Here is a 15,728-nt window from a genome sequence, read left to right on the forward strand (position 1 = left end):
ACAGCCAGACAAAGGCTCCAAATTGTCTGGAATTGTTCTTACTGGAGAAAGACCCTCCACTTTGTAAAGTCTAATAGGGCCCCAATGAACTCAATTTTTTGAGTTGGGATTAGAGTTGATTTTCCTTTGTTCAGGATCAGACCCAGCTAACCAAAAAGGTCCAAAGTGAACGGGAAATGAATGAGGACCTGCTCCCTGGATGTGCATTTCACCAGCCAATTGTCCAAGCACAGAAAGACATGAATCCCTCTCCTTCTGAGAAAGGCCGCCACCACATCACCATCACTCAATTTGGTAAAGACCCCTGGGGCTGAAGATAGGCCAAAGGGGAGAACTGTGTACCATTAATGTTGGCCAGCAACAAGAAATCTCAGAAACTTTGTGTGGCATATTGGAGATTGACATCAGCAAACCAGACATTATGATTCAGTGCAAGAAGAATAGTAGTGAGGGTAATCACAGAGCAAGGATAGGTCTCTATCCTCCCTTGGATTTGGGGATCAGGAAGTACTGGGAGTAGAATCCTTTTCCATGAAGATGAGGAGGAAGCTCCTCTATGGCCCCCATAGCACACAGGGTTTCCACCTGCTGCGTAAACAGTGACTCATCATAGTGGTCCACCCAGTCACATGGGTATGGGGATAGGAGGGAGACTGGATATGAACTGAATAGCATAATCCGATCACATAGTGCTAAGGACCTACCTGTCTGTAATTATAACCTTCCAAGTACTACAGAAGTGGGACAACTTCTGTCCTGGAACAGAAGGGACGGGAAAGTTATGTTCCAAGCTGGAGTGCTGCTTTTGAGATTCAAGTCAAATAGGCTGCCAAGTCCAAGAGATGAGACGATGGGCCGTTTGGCTAGAATTAGACCCAGAAAGTCTTTGCTCCAATTTGTGCCCCTTTCTGGAGAAATACTGCTACCTCAGAGTAGGGGGACTGATGGAAATATCGCTGAGGGTGATTATTACTGCCGTCGATGGCTACCAAAGCCATGTCTCCTTGGGGCCTGAACATAAATCCTCAAGGAGCACAGGGGCTTTTGGAGGTCTTTAAAGGAATGTAATGTCTCTTCATTTCTCTCAGTAATGATGAGGTGACCAAAAGCAGCAAGTCCTCTATGCTCTGCTGGATCTCATGAGCCATGACAGGGTTTTGCAACCATGTAAGATCCTCCTCATTGTGAAGACTGAAGCCATTAGCCTGGATAAAGCATCCACTATATCCAGAGCTGACTGTAATGATGTCTTGGCCACTAAACGGCCTTCTGCAACAAAAGCCTTGAAATCCTCCCTGAAGGATTCTGGTAACTTATCCACAAATTTGGACATGGGGTCCCAGTTCACAAAGTCATTTTTATATAATAGCACATGCTGGTTGACAATACACATCTGCATGGGGGACCTGATGAAGAAGAGAGATCCCTCTTCCTTCTGACGAGGAATCTGAGCTCAGCTGAGAAGATCCAGCCTGTACTAGTTCAGGCCCCTCAGTGCCTCTGAGGGGCCTGATGCGCCACAGTGGTCCCTCACGCTGAGGCAGAGCTCAGGGCCTTCTTGAGAAGATACGGCTTTAATCTTAAGTCTCAAGCCACCGGTGTCTTTTTTTTAAAAAAGCTTACAGATGGAGCACCTTTTTCTAATGTGCCCTTCCCCCAGACATCATAAATGTCAAGTGTGGGGGACGTTACTGGGGATAGCTACCCTACACTAAGGACAAACTTTAAACCCTGGTGAGGGCATTCCACTGGGAGAAACTACCTAATTAATTACTACTACCACTACTAACTATTATGACTAACAGGTACTACTAACCAACTATAACTATATTCCGAAGAAACAGAGAAAAAACTGAAGGCAAGTCTGAGGTTAAAAAAAAAAAAATCTCACCGAATACTCAGACTCTTGCTGTAGGAAATGAGAAGGAATGAGGGGGGTGAGGGCAGTGCTGCCCTTATATAGCCACGGAAGGGGCTAAGGGAGAAGGGTGCAAAGCTCTATCCCTACAGGTAGTGCTAGACAAAATTCTCCAGCTTTGATGTGCTGGGTATGCTCACACAGTTGCAACCACATGGAGAACAAGAAGGATTTCACTCTCTCCTCCAGTTCTTCAAAAGTGACATGGCAACTTTTCCCTCTTATTTTCATATTTGTTCATTATACAAGGTATATATGAGAGAGGACATGAAGTTAATAAAAAAGATCATGTTCCGTACATTAGGACTTTTAAAATCTATTGCAATTATAAGCTTTTATTTCATTCCATTAAATATTTACATTTGCTGTTTCCCCCCAACAGTGTTTCCAATTCTTGTTTAGTTATATTCACATTATTATGATCTCAGTACAGTTGACACCACTTATTATAAAGATTATTCTAATAAAATATAACTAATTCCCCCCCACTCCCCTGAATGGAATACAAAACTAGTCTGGTCAAAGGGAATCTCAACATTTCCTCATGCTAAACCTATGAAGATTGTCTTCTGAATCTCTCTTTTCAAGCTGAGTTTAAATAGACATAAGAACATAAGAGCGGCCATCCTGGGTCAGACCAATGGTTCATCTAGCCCAGGATCCTGTCTTCCAACAGTGGCCAATGCCCCAGAGGGAATGAACAGAACAGGTAATCATCAAGTGATCTATCTTCTGTCGCTCATTCTCAGCTTCTGGCAAACAGAGGCTAGGGACACCATCCCTGCCCATCCTGGCTAATAACCATTGATGGACCTATCCTCCAAGAATGTATCTAGTTCTTTTTCTATTCTCTCTGACCAATGTGACACTTTTGTTTTGAATATTTGCTAACTGTGCAGGTTAGCAGGATATAACCAGTTCCTCAGGCTTTGCAACAGTATTTCTGTGGATACTTTTTATAAGTAAACATAAAAATTAGAAAAAACAGTATTAGAGGCAGAAAGCATTCAATACTCTGACAACCAATCTTAAAAATTTGTACAGATATTTAATGACTTTTCCTATTTAGTAATTGATTTGTTCTGATAGTGCTTTAAGAGGAGACTAACCCTCTATAAGAAGTTTGTATTCTGCCCCCATAAACTTTAGTCGTTATCGCTGAAAAATAGCCCTACCCCAGTAAGTCAGGCTCTGAGTCATCAAGGTATTTATGCATATGCCTAACTTTGAGCATGTGTACCACCACTGCAGTCAATGGGATTACTCACATGTTTAAGTACTTTGCTGACTGGGATCTCATTTGTTCAGTTTTCCTAACCTGTTTATTTTTACCCTGAGCCCTGAACAATTAATTTATTACCAGTAAAACATCCCCTTCCTTTTTAATTGACAAATGAGACAGTAAGGATTTTTTAAAGTTAATTTTAACTTAATGCAGCACCCAGGCATTTTGAATAAATCATCTACTGACTCTATACATAATTTACTTCGTTAGAGTAAAAGAATAGACATGAACACATTTAATGTACAAAAATGCTACTTTAACATTAAAGTTGATGGTACAAACTAATGAGTAAGGAAATTAGGAGTTAACAAGCCATATTGCCCTTAAGCAACGGAGGACAGATAGCCTAGATATTAACTCACTGAACTGAGAATCAGAAAACCTGGTTCTTATTGCTGACTCTGTGACGGGCTTTGCGCGACCCTTGCAAATCATGTAAGCCTTCCTGTTTCTCAGTTTCCTCATATATAAAACAGGCATAATATTTCTCTACCCCACACGAATGATGTAAGCCACTCATACTTTGGTGAAGAACACCACAGATTGCTTATAAAAGTAGAAGTAATTTCTTAGTAAAGCACATGACAGTATCCATTAAGATCCACTGATTGAGAGACTGCACATATGCACAATACTAAGTCACTTAGAGACTACAGGGATGGAGCTTTAGAGAAGATTTAGACTAAATGAGGCTGAGTTAAGGACTATTTGGCAGCCTTAACTCAGAGTGCTTTGTTACGATTAGTGTGAAGGTCAGACCTTTTTCTTTTTAATGTGTTCTATTTGGTTTATTAATGGCACAGTTTTACTATTCACACTGTAAAGCCATCACTTGGCATCATGGTTTTCTTCTAACTTTGGGAGAAATGTGTGCGCATGGTCTTTCCTGGCCTCCATCCACACCCAACTCCCATTAAAAGGTTCCCTGCAAAATGCATCCCTCTTTGATATAACAGCTACCAATAAACTCTGCTGGAATACAGAGTTGGCCTAAAAGTAGCCAGGAAAATGGCATGGCTGTTATATGGAGCAATTACAGAGTCTTTAAAATATTATTTAACCTTGAGATGAAAACCATACTACATATAAAACTTCACTTTAGTGAACTCTTCTGGGTTCCTAAGTACAACGGGGGAAAACGGTAGCTGCAACATCACAGCATAACAGACTGTGGAACATCACAGCAAAATACCAATGACTTTAAAGAGTTGGTATATTTCATTTTTCTAAAAGGCATATTTATAATCAGTTAGTAGCAGAATTATCCATCCCATGCTATTTGGGGAATTAATTTGCAGATCACCTTTAACATAAATTGAAGCCATAAACACATAATAGAGGAGGGGGAAGAGACCAATGTCTTTCTAAACTTGTACTGACATTAGGAAAGTGGAAGATTGAAGTGCCATTGAAGTAGATGGTGAAATAACTATCTACAGTATTTTGCAAGGCAAGTTCCATGCAGTGTCTGCTTAGTCTCAAAATAAAATGTATAAAGCAGTTATAATTAAAACAAAAACAAAGAAACAAAAAAAAAACCACATATAGGAACACCACTTAACCCTAAATACAGACCAACGCCCAAGGTAGCTTTTTATTATTTTTTTACTTAGAACTACTTGAATGAAAATGTATTAAAAAGTGAAAACAGAAGTCATTTACATTTAATTTTTGTTTATAAATTAAACGTTCTTTAATGTATATTGGTGTAAGTGTGAAAAATACACTATTAAAACTATAAAAAATATTTAATACTACTACGACAAATTTAATTTTAACTGTGGATAGGTATTTTGTGAGTGCTATTTATATTTCAATGTAATCCTTACTATACCTGCATCACTGGCAGATTCTCCTGAAAAAATAAAACACATTTATCAGTCTTCAGATAGGAGATTCAATATCTTGCTAAAGAAAATAATGATCAAGTTAGACATCTAGTACTACAACAGAACTACAGAAAACTACTACCCAAAAGGGATTGAATCATTACCATGAAGAGCAAATAATTTAGTGGAGTACTCCAGGTATAGAATCACAGTCTGTTCTGTGATGCTGTAGTTATTATGCAGAACACAGATTAGTGTCTTAATCATGGGCTCAAACAATTTTAATGAAAGAAACTCCTGAAGCTTTCAGCTGACCAGACCATAGGGAGCAGTCTCACTTCAATGTAAATTTGGCATAATCTACAATTACACTAAGGGTATGTCTACGCTATGGGAGTATTCCAATTTTACAGAAATTGATTTTTGGAAACAGATTGTATAAAGTCGAGTGCACGCGGCCAGACTAAGCACATTAATTTGGCGGTGTGCATCCATGTACCGAGGCTAGCGTCGACTTCCGGAGCGTTGCAGTGTGGGTAGCTATCCCATAGTTCCCCCGCAGTCTCCCTCGCCCATTGGAATTCTGGGTTGAGATCTCAATGCCTAATGGGGCCAAAAATGTATCGTGGGTGGTTACGGGTAAATGTTGTCAGTCAATCCTCCCTCTGTGAAAGCAACGGCAGACAACCATTTTGCACCCTTTTCCCTGGATTGCCCGGGCAGACGCCATAGCACGGCAACCATGGAGCCCATTCAGCCTTTTTTCACTGACACTGTATGTCTCCTGAATGCTGCTGACAGACGCGGTACTGCAGTGCTACACAGCAGCATCCCCTTGCCTTTGCAAGTTAACAAAGATGGTTACCAGCCACACTGTACCGTCTGCTGCTTTGCAAGTTGACAAAGATGGTTACCAGTCATATTGTACCGTCTGCTGCTGTCATGGGTGCTCCTGACCGGCCTCAGTGAGATCGGTCGGAGGCGCCTGGACAAAAATGGGAATGATTCCCCAGGTCATTCTCTTCTTTAAGTTTTGTCTAACGGAGAGTCAGTCCTACCTAGAATATCAGGCAAGCCTACTAAAGAACCAGAGAGGCAAACGGCCACTCCGGGTTAGAGCCCCAGACATCCCGCAGAAATGATGAGCTGCATGCCATTCTAGGGGGTGCCCCTGCAACAACCCCACCCCTCCTGGGCTACCGTGGCAGTTATCCCCCCATTTGTGTGATGAAGTAATAAAGAATGCATGAATAAGAAACAACACTGACTTTATTGCCTCTGAAAGCAGAGATCAAAGCGGGGAGGGCGGTTGGCTTACAGCAAAGTAGAGTGAACCACCATTCTGCACTTACTCAGCCTATAGCTGAAAATGGGAATCGGTGATAAGCACTAGGATAGAGGCACAGGCAGGACTGAATCTCCATTTGTGTGTGGGCCTTTGGTTGACACTGATAAAATACAAAATGTCCCAGGATATGTATGTTGGGGGACAGTTCTAAACAGCAGCTTAATTTTTTTATTTGCAGCAAAATGTAGAGGTCTAAATATCTGATTGTGAGCCCTGGTAGCAAGGGGTAGGTGTGACCGCGCGGTGCTGCTGACTGGGAGAGCAGCCTGAGGCAGAAGCCTCCAGCTGGGATGATATTCCAGGCAGGACTGAATCTCCATTAGACAAAACTTAAAGAAGAGAATGACCTGGAGTCATTCCCATTTTTGCCCAGGCACCCCCAGGCTGACCTCACTGAGGCCAGCCAGGAGCATCCACGGGACAACGATGATGGATACCAGTCCTACTGTACCGTCTTCCGTCCGCAAGGCAAGGGGACGCTGCTGTGTAGCGCCACAGCACCGTGTCTGCCGGCAGCATCCAGTAGACATACGGTGACATTGAAAAAAGGCAAGACAGTTTTTTTCCCTTTGCTTTCACAGCAGCGGGGGTGGGGTGGGGTGGGGCGGGGGGGTGCTGATAACATATACCCTGAACCACCTGCGACAATGTTTTTGACCCTTCAGGCTTTGGGAGCTCAGCCCAGAATTCAAATGGTTTTCGTAGAGTGAGGAAACTGTGGGATAACTACAGTTGTCAGTTGCCCCTCCCTCTGTGAGCGTCCATTTGATTCTTTGGCTTTCTGGTACGCTTGTCTGAGCTCCTTAAGTTTCACGCAGCACTGAGTTGAGTCCCTGTTGTGGCCTCTGTCCATCACAGCCTTGGAGATTTTTTCAAATGTTTTGGCATTTTGTTTTTTGGAACAGAGTTCTGATAGAACAGATTCATCTCCCCACACAGAGATCAGATTCAGTATCTCCCGTACGGTCCATGCTGGAGCTCTTTTTTGATTCTGGGACTGCATGGTCACCTGTGCTGATCAGCGCTCCACGCTGGACACACAGGAAATAAAATTCAAAAGTTTGCGGGGCTTTTCCTGTCTACCTGGCCAGTGCATCTGAGTTCAGATTGCTGTCCAGAGCGGTCACAATGGTGCACTGTGGGATAGCTCCCGGAGGCCAATACCGTTGAATTGCGGCCACACCAACCCTAATTCGAAATGGCAATGTTGATTTCAGCACTACTCCCCTCTTCGGGGAGGAGTACAGAAATCCATTTTAAGAGCCCTTTATATCAAAGTAAAGGGCTTCATTGTGTGGACAGGTGCAGGGTTAATTTGATTTAACGCTGCTAAATTCGAGATAAACTCGTAGCATAGACCAGGCCTAACAAATGAAAAGTCTAGAGAAAAACTCAGAGATTAGAATATTTAGAAGCAGTCATCTCAAACACCCTATAAACCCTTTAAAGCACTAGGTATATTATAAGGAAAGTTATGTTCAATTCTTATAAACTGTTGCCGCAAATATGAATGCCTGCAAAGACACTGTGTGGGAATCTGAAGGGGGCCTAACACAGTCAGACAGACAGCTGCCTTGAATTCCACTGTGATTACCTGGGAGCAATAGATTAATGCTCTCTGAATGATAACTCCTAAAGTAAACTGAAAAGGTACTGAATACCCCATGTGACCAGACATCTAAGCCTACCTATCGCTAATTAGCAAAATTTAGGATACTAACCATTGCCAGCAAAGGGATGGAAATCATTTAACCTTAAATCCCTTTAGAACAAGAGAAATTTCTCTCAGTACAGCTCAAGTAAGATTTCCTATTAGATACTGGCTAAGTAGGCGGCCCTAGTGGAGAACTTCCTGTGATTGGACAGCTGCAGAGCACTGCTCTTCCTCTTCATTCAGCCATGTAGCAGCCACGACTAAGGTGCAGGGAGCTGATCACACGATGGAAAGTGCAGCCATGGTCCTGAGCAAGCAGATCGGGACAGAGAGGAAGTGATATGGGAAGCTCAAGTGGCAGAACAAGGAGGTCTGAGAACCAGCACTGTCTCTGCCATGCTGGAGCAATGAGTCTGAGCTTGGCCTGATCCACCTTGAATTTGAGGATGACCTGTAGGATGACCAAAATAGGGGAGGAAAGTATAAAGAGCCGACTGCCAGCTGCAGTGGAAGGCATCAGAGAGGGAGCCCGCCCTGGGAGCAGAATAGGCAACACTTTCTGTTTCCCCTCATTGCAAACAGGATGATCACACGGGTGTCACATGTTGCAAAGATGACCTGGAGAACACACACTTCCAGGGATCAGTTGTGGCTCAGGGAAAAAAACCTACTGAGATGGTCCTCAAGACAATTTTTCACCCCCGACAACTAGACTGCTGCTCTAGTGATGTCTTCCTTGATACAAAACTGCTACATACTGATTGCCTCCAGATAGAGTAAACTGGAATGCTCCCGCCCTGGCTTATTCACATAGTACATCATGGTGGTATGGTCTGTGAGTGTGTGAACCACCGAATGTCTGATGCAGTTCTGGAAGGCACAACATGCATTGTGGAAAGCCCGAAGTTCCAGCACATTGATATGGAGGAAGGCTTCCCCTTCTGACCACAGGCCCTACACCCTCAATGAGTCCTGATGCACACCCCAACCCACAAGGGAAGTGTCCATAACCACTGATTTGGTCAGAGGGCCTAGCAAAGGGGAGTCCTAGCACACATTGCGTGGGGACTCCCACCAGCGAAGGGAATCTAGGACTGATGGAGGGAGGTGAACCAATCTGTCCAGAGGATGCAAGGCATCTGTTGCAGAGGATGCAAGGTAAACTGTCCTGAACCGTATCTGAAAGGGGCAGAAGGTGCAACCTGGCAAACTGGACCACCTGTGTGCAGGCAGACATGTGGCCCAACAACCTCAGGCACACACAAACTGTTGTGGATGGCTGGGATTGCAGATTGAGGCAGAGATGTTGAACTGCCTGGAAGAGGCTGGTCAGCAGGAATGCTCTCAACCTCGTGGAGTCTAACAGGGCCACAATAAACTCAACTTTTTGAGTGGGAGCGAAGATTGACTTTGCGGTGTTTAAAATGAGTCCCAGATAGTCAAGCAAATGCAACATGATGTTGACATGGGCGAGAACATCCTCTCTGGAGCCACCCTGGAACCAGTTGTTGAGATACAGGAAAATGTGGATTCCTTTCCTCCTGATATATTCCATGACCACCGTCATACATTTGGTGAAGACTTAGGGAGAACTGTATATTGAAAGTGGCATTCTACTGCTATGAAACACAGAAACTTTCTGTGGCTCAGCAGAATGCCCAAATGAAAGTCTCCATTCTGAAAGTCCAGAGCTGCAAACTAGTCATTCTGAGACTAGTGCAGTAAGGATGGCCGACAGAGCGACCATGTGGAATCTCAGGTATTTGATGAATTTGCTCAGGCTGCAAAGGTCAAGACTAGGTTTCATCCCACCCTTGGATTTCGGTATCAGAAAGTACTGGGAGTAAAAACTGTGGCCCCACTGTTCTGGCAGAACTTCCTCCACCACTCCCAACTTCAACAGAGAGCTGACTTGCTTGATGAGCAGTTTCTCGCAGAAAGTGTTCCTGAATAGGGATGGAGAATGGGGGTGGGAATACGGTGTGGAGAGAAATTGGTGTGCAAAGTCTGATCTGATAGCTTTTGGAGGTAATAGAGTCCCAAGCATTGTAAAAGCGGACCAACCTGTCCCCAAAGGGACAGGGGGATGGAGGAACGACTGGACCAGTGCACTTAGCCTGCACCGAGGGAGGGCGTAAGGACTGTCTGAAGCCCGAGCCCAACTGCTTTTTCTGGTGGGATCTCTCTCTCTTTCTAGGCCAGTCCCATTGTTCCAGGGGGAAAGGCTGCGCAAAGGAATGCTGCGGGCGATATTGCTGCTGCTGCACCACCCATTAGGGCATCTTTGTGCGGACAGCACAAACACTCCCAAGGACCACAAAGTAGCCCTGGAATCCTTGAATGAGTGCAAAGTGTCATCTGTCCAGTCCAAAAACAAGACTGAGCTGTCAAAGGGCTAGTCCTTTATGGCTTGCTGGATATCTAGAGCAATCCCAGAGTTTTGCAACCAGGAAGCCCTCCTCATGGATACCATTAAGGCCATGGCCCTGACCCCAGCAACTGCAACATCAATGGCGGATTGCAGGGATGTTGTGGCAGCCAAAACAGCTCTCTGCAGCAAATGCCCAGAACTCCCCACCTGAGGCCTCAGGCAACTGCTCCTCAAATTTAGCCGTGGCTGATCAATTAAGGAAATCCTACATGGCCAGTAAAGTTTGTTGACATCTCTGGGGATGAGGAGGTATGGATCTTCCTATCCAGAAGATCCAATCACTTGGAATCTCTATCCTTGGGGGTAGACTTGAACCTACTCTGCTGGGCCTTGTTAATTACCACTGTTGCTACCAGGGAGTCTGGGGCCGAATGGGAATAGAACGCCTCAAAACACTACATGAGAACAAAGTATCGCTTTTCCATGCATTTCACCACTGGCAGTACCGAGGCTGATGTACTCCATAGGGCTCTTGACAGCTCAAGGAATGCATCATTGATCAGCAGGGCCACACTCCCAGGGATGACAGGCTGTAAAATGTCCACTGGTTTATGCATGTTCTCTTGGACGAACTCTGCCTGGATGCCCAGGGATATGGCTATGCTGCGTAAAAGGTCCTAGAGTGAAATCCCTGCAAGCTGCATGGACACTTTTCAAGGACATAATAATAGAGGCCCAACTTAAATGTATACCCCCAACTTAAAAAACAGTAAAAGAACTAAAAAAGAGTCACCGTGGTTTAACAACCATGTAAAAGAAGCAGTGAGAGATAAAAAGGCATCTTTTAAAAAGTGTAAGTCAAATCCTAGTGCGCTAAATAGAAAGGAGCATAAACACTCCTCGGAAATAAGGGAGCATGCCGATTGCTTCTTTTGACAGTTCTGCCTGCATTAGAGTGCAAGCGCAACAACAATGTAGTCTGTTACCAAGCTTCCCTCTCCCTTTCAGCATTGTTTGTATCCCCTTCACAGCATGCCAGCAACAGAGCACAGTTTGTGGGGAGAAAAACAATAGTTGGTTGCTCACCATAGGAAGGACACACAAAAAACAGATCACAAAATAAAGCTTTAGGATATCTAACAAGGGTCTCAAATCTATTATCGCATTATTCATGAATACAACTTGATAATAGTTGTGGAGTGGCTCATCTCTACCACTCATTAGCATACCACCTATCATCTTCAAGTTTGGACTTGAAAGGCATTGTGCTTCAGTAGGGAGTAAAGACCTTACTAGGAAAGGTGATTTCTGAACTATGAAGTTCACTAGTAGTTACACAGTGAGATTAAATTATAGGGGAGCATCTGAATTAAGCGCACACAAAAAAACACAGCTTAACTTCTTAGATGTACTCAGGAGCATAGATCCAAATAAGGAATTCTGAGGTACCGAACAAGATTTTATTCTTCTCACCTTGGTGTTTTATTGCAGGTCTGGGTTCAGCTTTTGCATGTAATAAGGTAGCTGCTTTTTCATCTGAAACGCTATCTCCAGGACTATTTGTTTCCAGTACACCTAGCATAAAAGAATTTACAAGAGAAAGAAATTTATGATAATAAAAGTTTAGAATAAATTGCTGTGCTAAATATTTAGTTCATTTAATTACCTGTTTAAGGATTACTCTGGTTTAAAGAAGTATCTTGAGTGCAAATAAGCAAAGTTACAAATTTACAATGGCTTTTCACATAATTAGTGAAGTACAAACAAACAAAAAAATCACCACAGCAAGTTTTTCATCCCAAGAAGCAAAAGACTGAACTATACAAGTTACAAACACAAGAAAGTTTATTCTATTCAGGAGCAGTTTACAAATATATAGTATCATTTACTAGCAGGGTAAGTAGTTAAATTATACTGTATTTACCTAGTAAAACCTAAGCAGTTACTAAAGTATGCTTTCTGGATTATATGGCAAAGAACTGAGTTAGTTCCAATAACTTGCCATTAAATGGTATTCAGTCATAAAATTGTGAAGTGTTATCCAGTAACTACTACCAATATGTGCACTGTACAATTTGAAATTAATCACATAACAAAATGCGTAATCCGTGATTATTGTCCAACTTTCTAATGCTACACAGAAGTACAATTATTTTTGGTACAGTCCATGCTAAAAACGATGGAAGAGAATTTCGTATGCCCACTATCTTAAACTAATTTCCCAGATGTATGTAAAATGAAAGGACACTTAACAAATGCAAGATAATTCATATCGGAAAGAATAATATCAACTACTCATGCACATTGCTGGGTGCTAAATTAACTGCAACCACTCTGAAAAATGATGTAGGGCATCACTGTGGCCAACTTAATGAAAACCTCTGCACACTGAGCATCTGTTGTAGGAGCAGCAGCGATCTCTATGCTCTGTACGCCTATGCTATGTATAACCTGTATGCTCAAAAGGTCTGTTATACTTCCCCCCCTCCCCGAATACCTGTGCAGTGGCTTTCCCCCTCACTCCTGGAATGCTTGTGGGATAAAGGGGCTGGTTGAACAACTGGAAGATCAGAAGAGCTCCCAGGTACACAAAGTGTCTGGGACTCTAATTAGGCAGCACTCACACCTCAATGCATGGACACTGCACGGACATTGCCCGAGGTGGAGTGTAAACAACCAGACGTGGCCAAGTCATCTCCAGTCGCAGGCCATGAGGAGCAGGTCCTTAAAAGGGGAAAGGGCCATGTGCTCAGAAGTGCACTCACAAGCTTGTACCTCCCGTAAAGGCCCTTCGCCTGGACCGCCTGGCCAGTGGGTCGCTGCGTTGCATTCCATGGTGCCTCGAGAAGACTTACCTTCATCGCACCATCCATCGCTGCGCTGTGGGGCACTTACCTTAAAGAATCCTGACATCTCCAGTGCCGTGCCTGTCCTGAGAGCATGAGTATGCGAGTGTGAGTGTGACCCTTCCGTCCTTTCTTTTGAGCTTAGCTATCAGTATGATAAACATGCTGCTTTCTGCCAAACTCTGGTGGGTCATTAGTCCTCCCTAAGCTTACTAGCCGGCCCAATTTTAGGTAACATTAATGGGGGAGAAGGTGGGCAGCTTAGTGGAGGATTTGACCCAAGAGTAGGAGTCCCCTGGTGCCCCCCGGTGCTCTCTTGGGTGGGTCCAGCTCGAGCCTGCGTGAAAAAGTGGTAGACTAGCAACCCACTGCAGGGAGAAAAGGACACCACTGTTGAGTGCTGGTGTAGGGCAAGGGAGAGAACTAGGTGTAAATCCTCTGGCACCCCCTAATAGCTTCTTGAGCGGGTCCAGCTCAACCCCGTGTAAAAAGTGGTAGGGTAGCAACCCACTGCAGGGAGAAAAGGACGCTGCTGCTAAGTATGCCACTGTGAGGCAAGGGGAAGAAAAAGGCAAAGCAGCCTGAGCGAGAAGACACCCACCCTGGGGGAGCGGCACCATCTCCCGGGGTGTTGTTAGAAGGGCTCCAAAAGAAACGGGCAGACCCCTGGATGCCAGGGGCAGTTCCACCTGGGAGTACAATTCATGAGCTGGAGAAGGAATGGGATATATGAAAGGCGCAGCTTCTGACTGCGAAAGTAGAGACTGCTGCTCTGAGCCAGGCAGTTATCTGCCTGACGGATCTGGTCCTGAAAGGGTCCACCCAGGAGAACAGAGTCCAGGGGGCTTATTCAGCCCAGGTCGCCACCATTGGGGTGAAAGCCCAGAGGGGTGCGGGACCATATGATGATTGGGACAGGGATATCTGGTATGATCCAAATCTCCCAGATCCAGACCCCAGATAGCCAGACCCCAGACACTGTTGGGGCGGTCCAAAGGGTGGTCCAAAACTATGGGCCTGCGCCCATAGGGGGCGGGGCAGCTCCAAGTACCAGACACACTATGGCAGAGACCGAGTTGACTCCCGCACAAGCAATAAAGTTAGCAAAAGCCCTAGAGGAAAACTCGGTACACAGCGGACAACTCAAACAAGCAGGGTCTGCCCCAGATGGAGCACTGTACTAATTTGTTTCTAAGCGTCTATCTTTCAGCCTTTGAACCAGAACATCAGATGAGCTGGTACCAGCTAAAGAGTTACAGAAATACCATGGTTATAGCGTCGCGACAAAGTCCATGTTCAGTGTTCTGTGTTCCATGTTCTGTGTCTGTCTCTGGTGGGTGTCCTGTGCTAGCATTGGGGCCAGAGAGAGAGGATACTACACTAGACAAGGTAAATACCTTTTCCTTTCTCTACTTCCCCCATCTCCAACCAAATTATCTATCACAGCCACCTCTGTCCAAAAGACTTTGGTCCCCAGTGCATCAGGTTTATTTTTTGTTAGGTTCTCTAATAATCATTTTGTTGTTGATTTTTGTTAATACATGTGTATTGTTAGTTACATTTTCTTGCATTGTTAATTCCACACTTTCGTCTATGCCCCCTGGTTCTACTTCCCCAAGCCCTTAAGGATAGTTCATGGGCCCCCATTATCACCCCCTAGTGGATTTTTGACCTTGGCCTATAATTGTAGGGCCCTGTCTTTCAGGTCTTGGAATTGTTGCCCCCCCCTCCTCCACCCCCACCCCCGAGACCTCTTGAAAAGAATTGTTAGTAATAGGGGATTCTGCAACATTTTAGCAACCAAATGTTAGTTTAAGTATCAGCAATTTCACCAAGTTCTCTGTTACTATGTATCTTCCAAATCAGTTTAACCTTGCATGACAACTGTGGTACTTCTACAAATCTTATTTGTTGTGTGCAATTAAGGGTTAGGGTTAACTTTTATTGTTTGATGGCTTGGGCCTCATTTTGTTTGTCAATGTACCCAATTATTGTAACGGTGACGGTTTTATTGTATTCCCAATTATTATAATTGTGATTGTTTGCATTTGTGTTTATATTGTATCTGGTGTTTAGTCAATTGTGTTTTAGTTATAATATAGTTTTAGTTTGGTTATAATTGTTTGGTTTGTTTGCAACAGATCACCTGGGCCCTACGAGGACAACAACTACTGTAATAATCATAGATCAAGGGGTGGAGTGTTGTAGGAGCAGCAGTGATCTGTATGCTCTCTATAACTATGCTCTGTATAACCTGTATGCTCAAAAGGTCTGTTACACTCCCCTCCCCCCTTTTGTCTCCTCTCCCTCTCTGAATACCTGTGCAGTGGCTTTCCCCCTCCCCCTCCCTCCTGGAATGCTTGTGGGATAAATGGGCTGGTTAAACAGCTGAAAGATCAGAAGAGCTCCCAGGTAAACAAGGTGTCTGGGACTCTAATTAGGCAGCATTCACACCCCAATGCATGGACATGGCATAA

At 44.2% G+C, this 15,728-nt stretch overlaps 1 protein-coding gene across 4 annotated transcripts in view; it reads right to left on the reverse strand.

Moving 5' to 3' along the window:
• The window catches only part of TRAF3IP1 (TRAF3 interacting protein 1), a 92,891-nt gene that overhangs the window by 42,443 nt on the left and 34,720 nt on the right, over positions 1–15,728 (reverse strand). For all 4 annotated transcript variants that reach the window (XM_039494881.1, XM_039494882.1, XM_039494883.1 and 1 more), the window contains 2 exons: positions 11,879–11,980; positions 5,038–5,058 (listed from right to left, as the gene is read on the reverse strand). In XM_039494881.1, the coding sequence (XP_039350815.1) occupies positions 5,038–5,058; positions 11,879–11,980 (123 nt within the window). The remainder of the gene's footprint in view (positions 1–5,037; positions 5,059–11,878; positions 11,981–15,728) is intronic.

Source organism: Mauremys reevesii, linkage group 11 (assembly GCF_016161935.1).
Source record: "Mauremys reevesii isolate NIE-2019 linkage group 11, ASM1616193v1, whole genome shotgun sequence".
NCBI lineage: Eukaryota > Metazoa > Chordata > Testudines > Geoemydidae > Mauremys > Mauremys reevesii.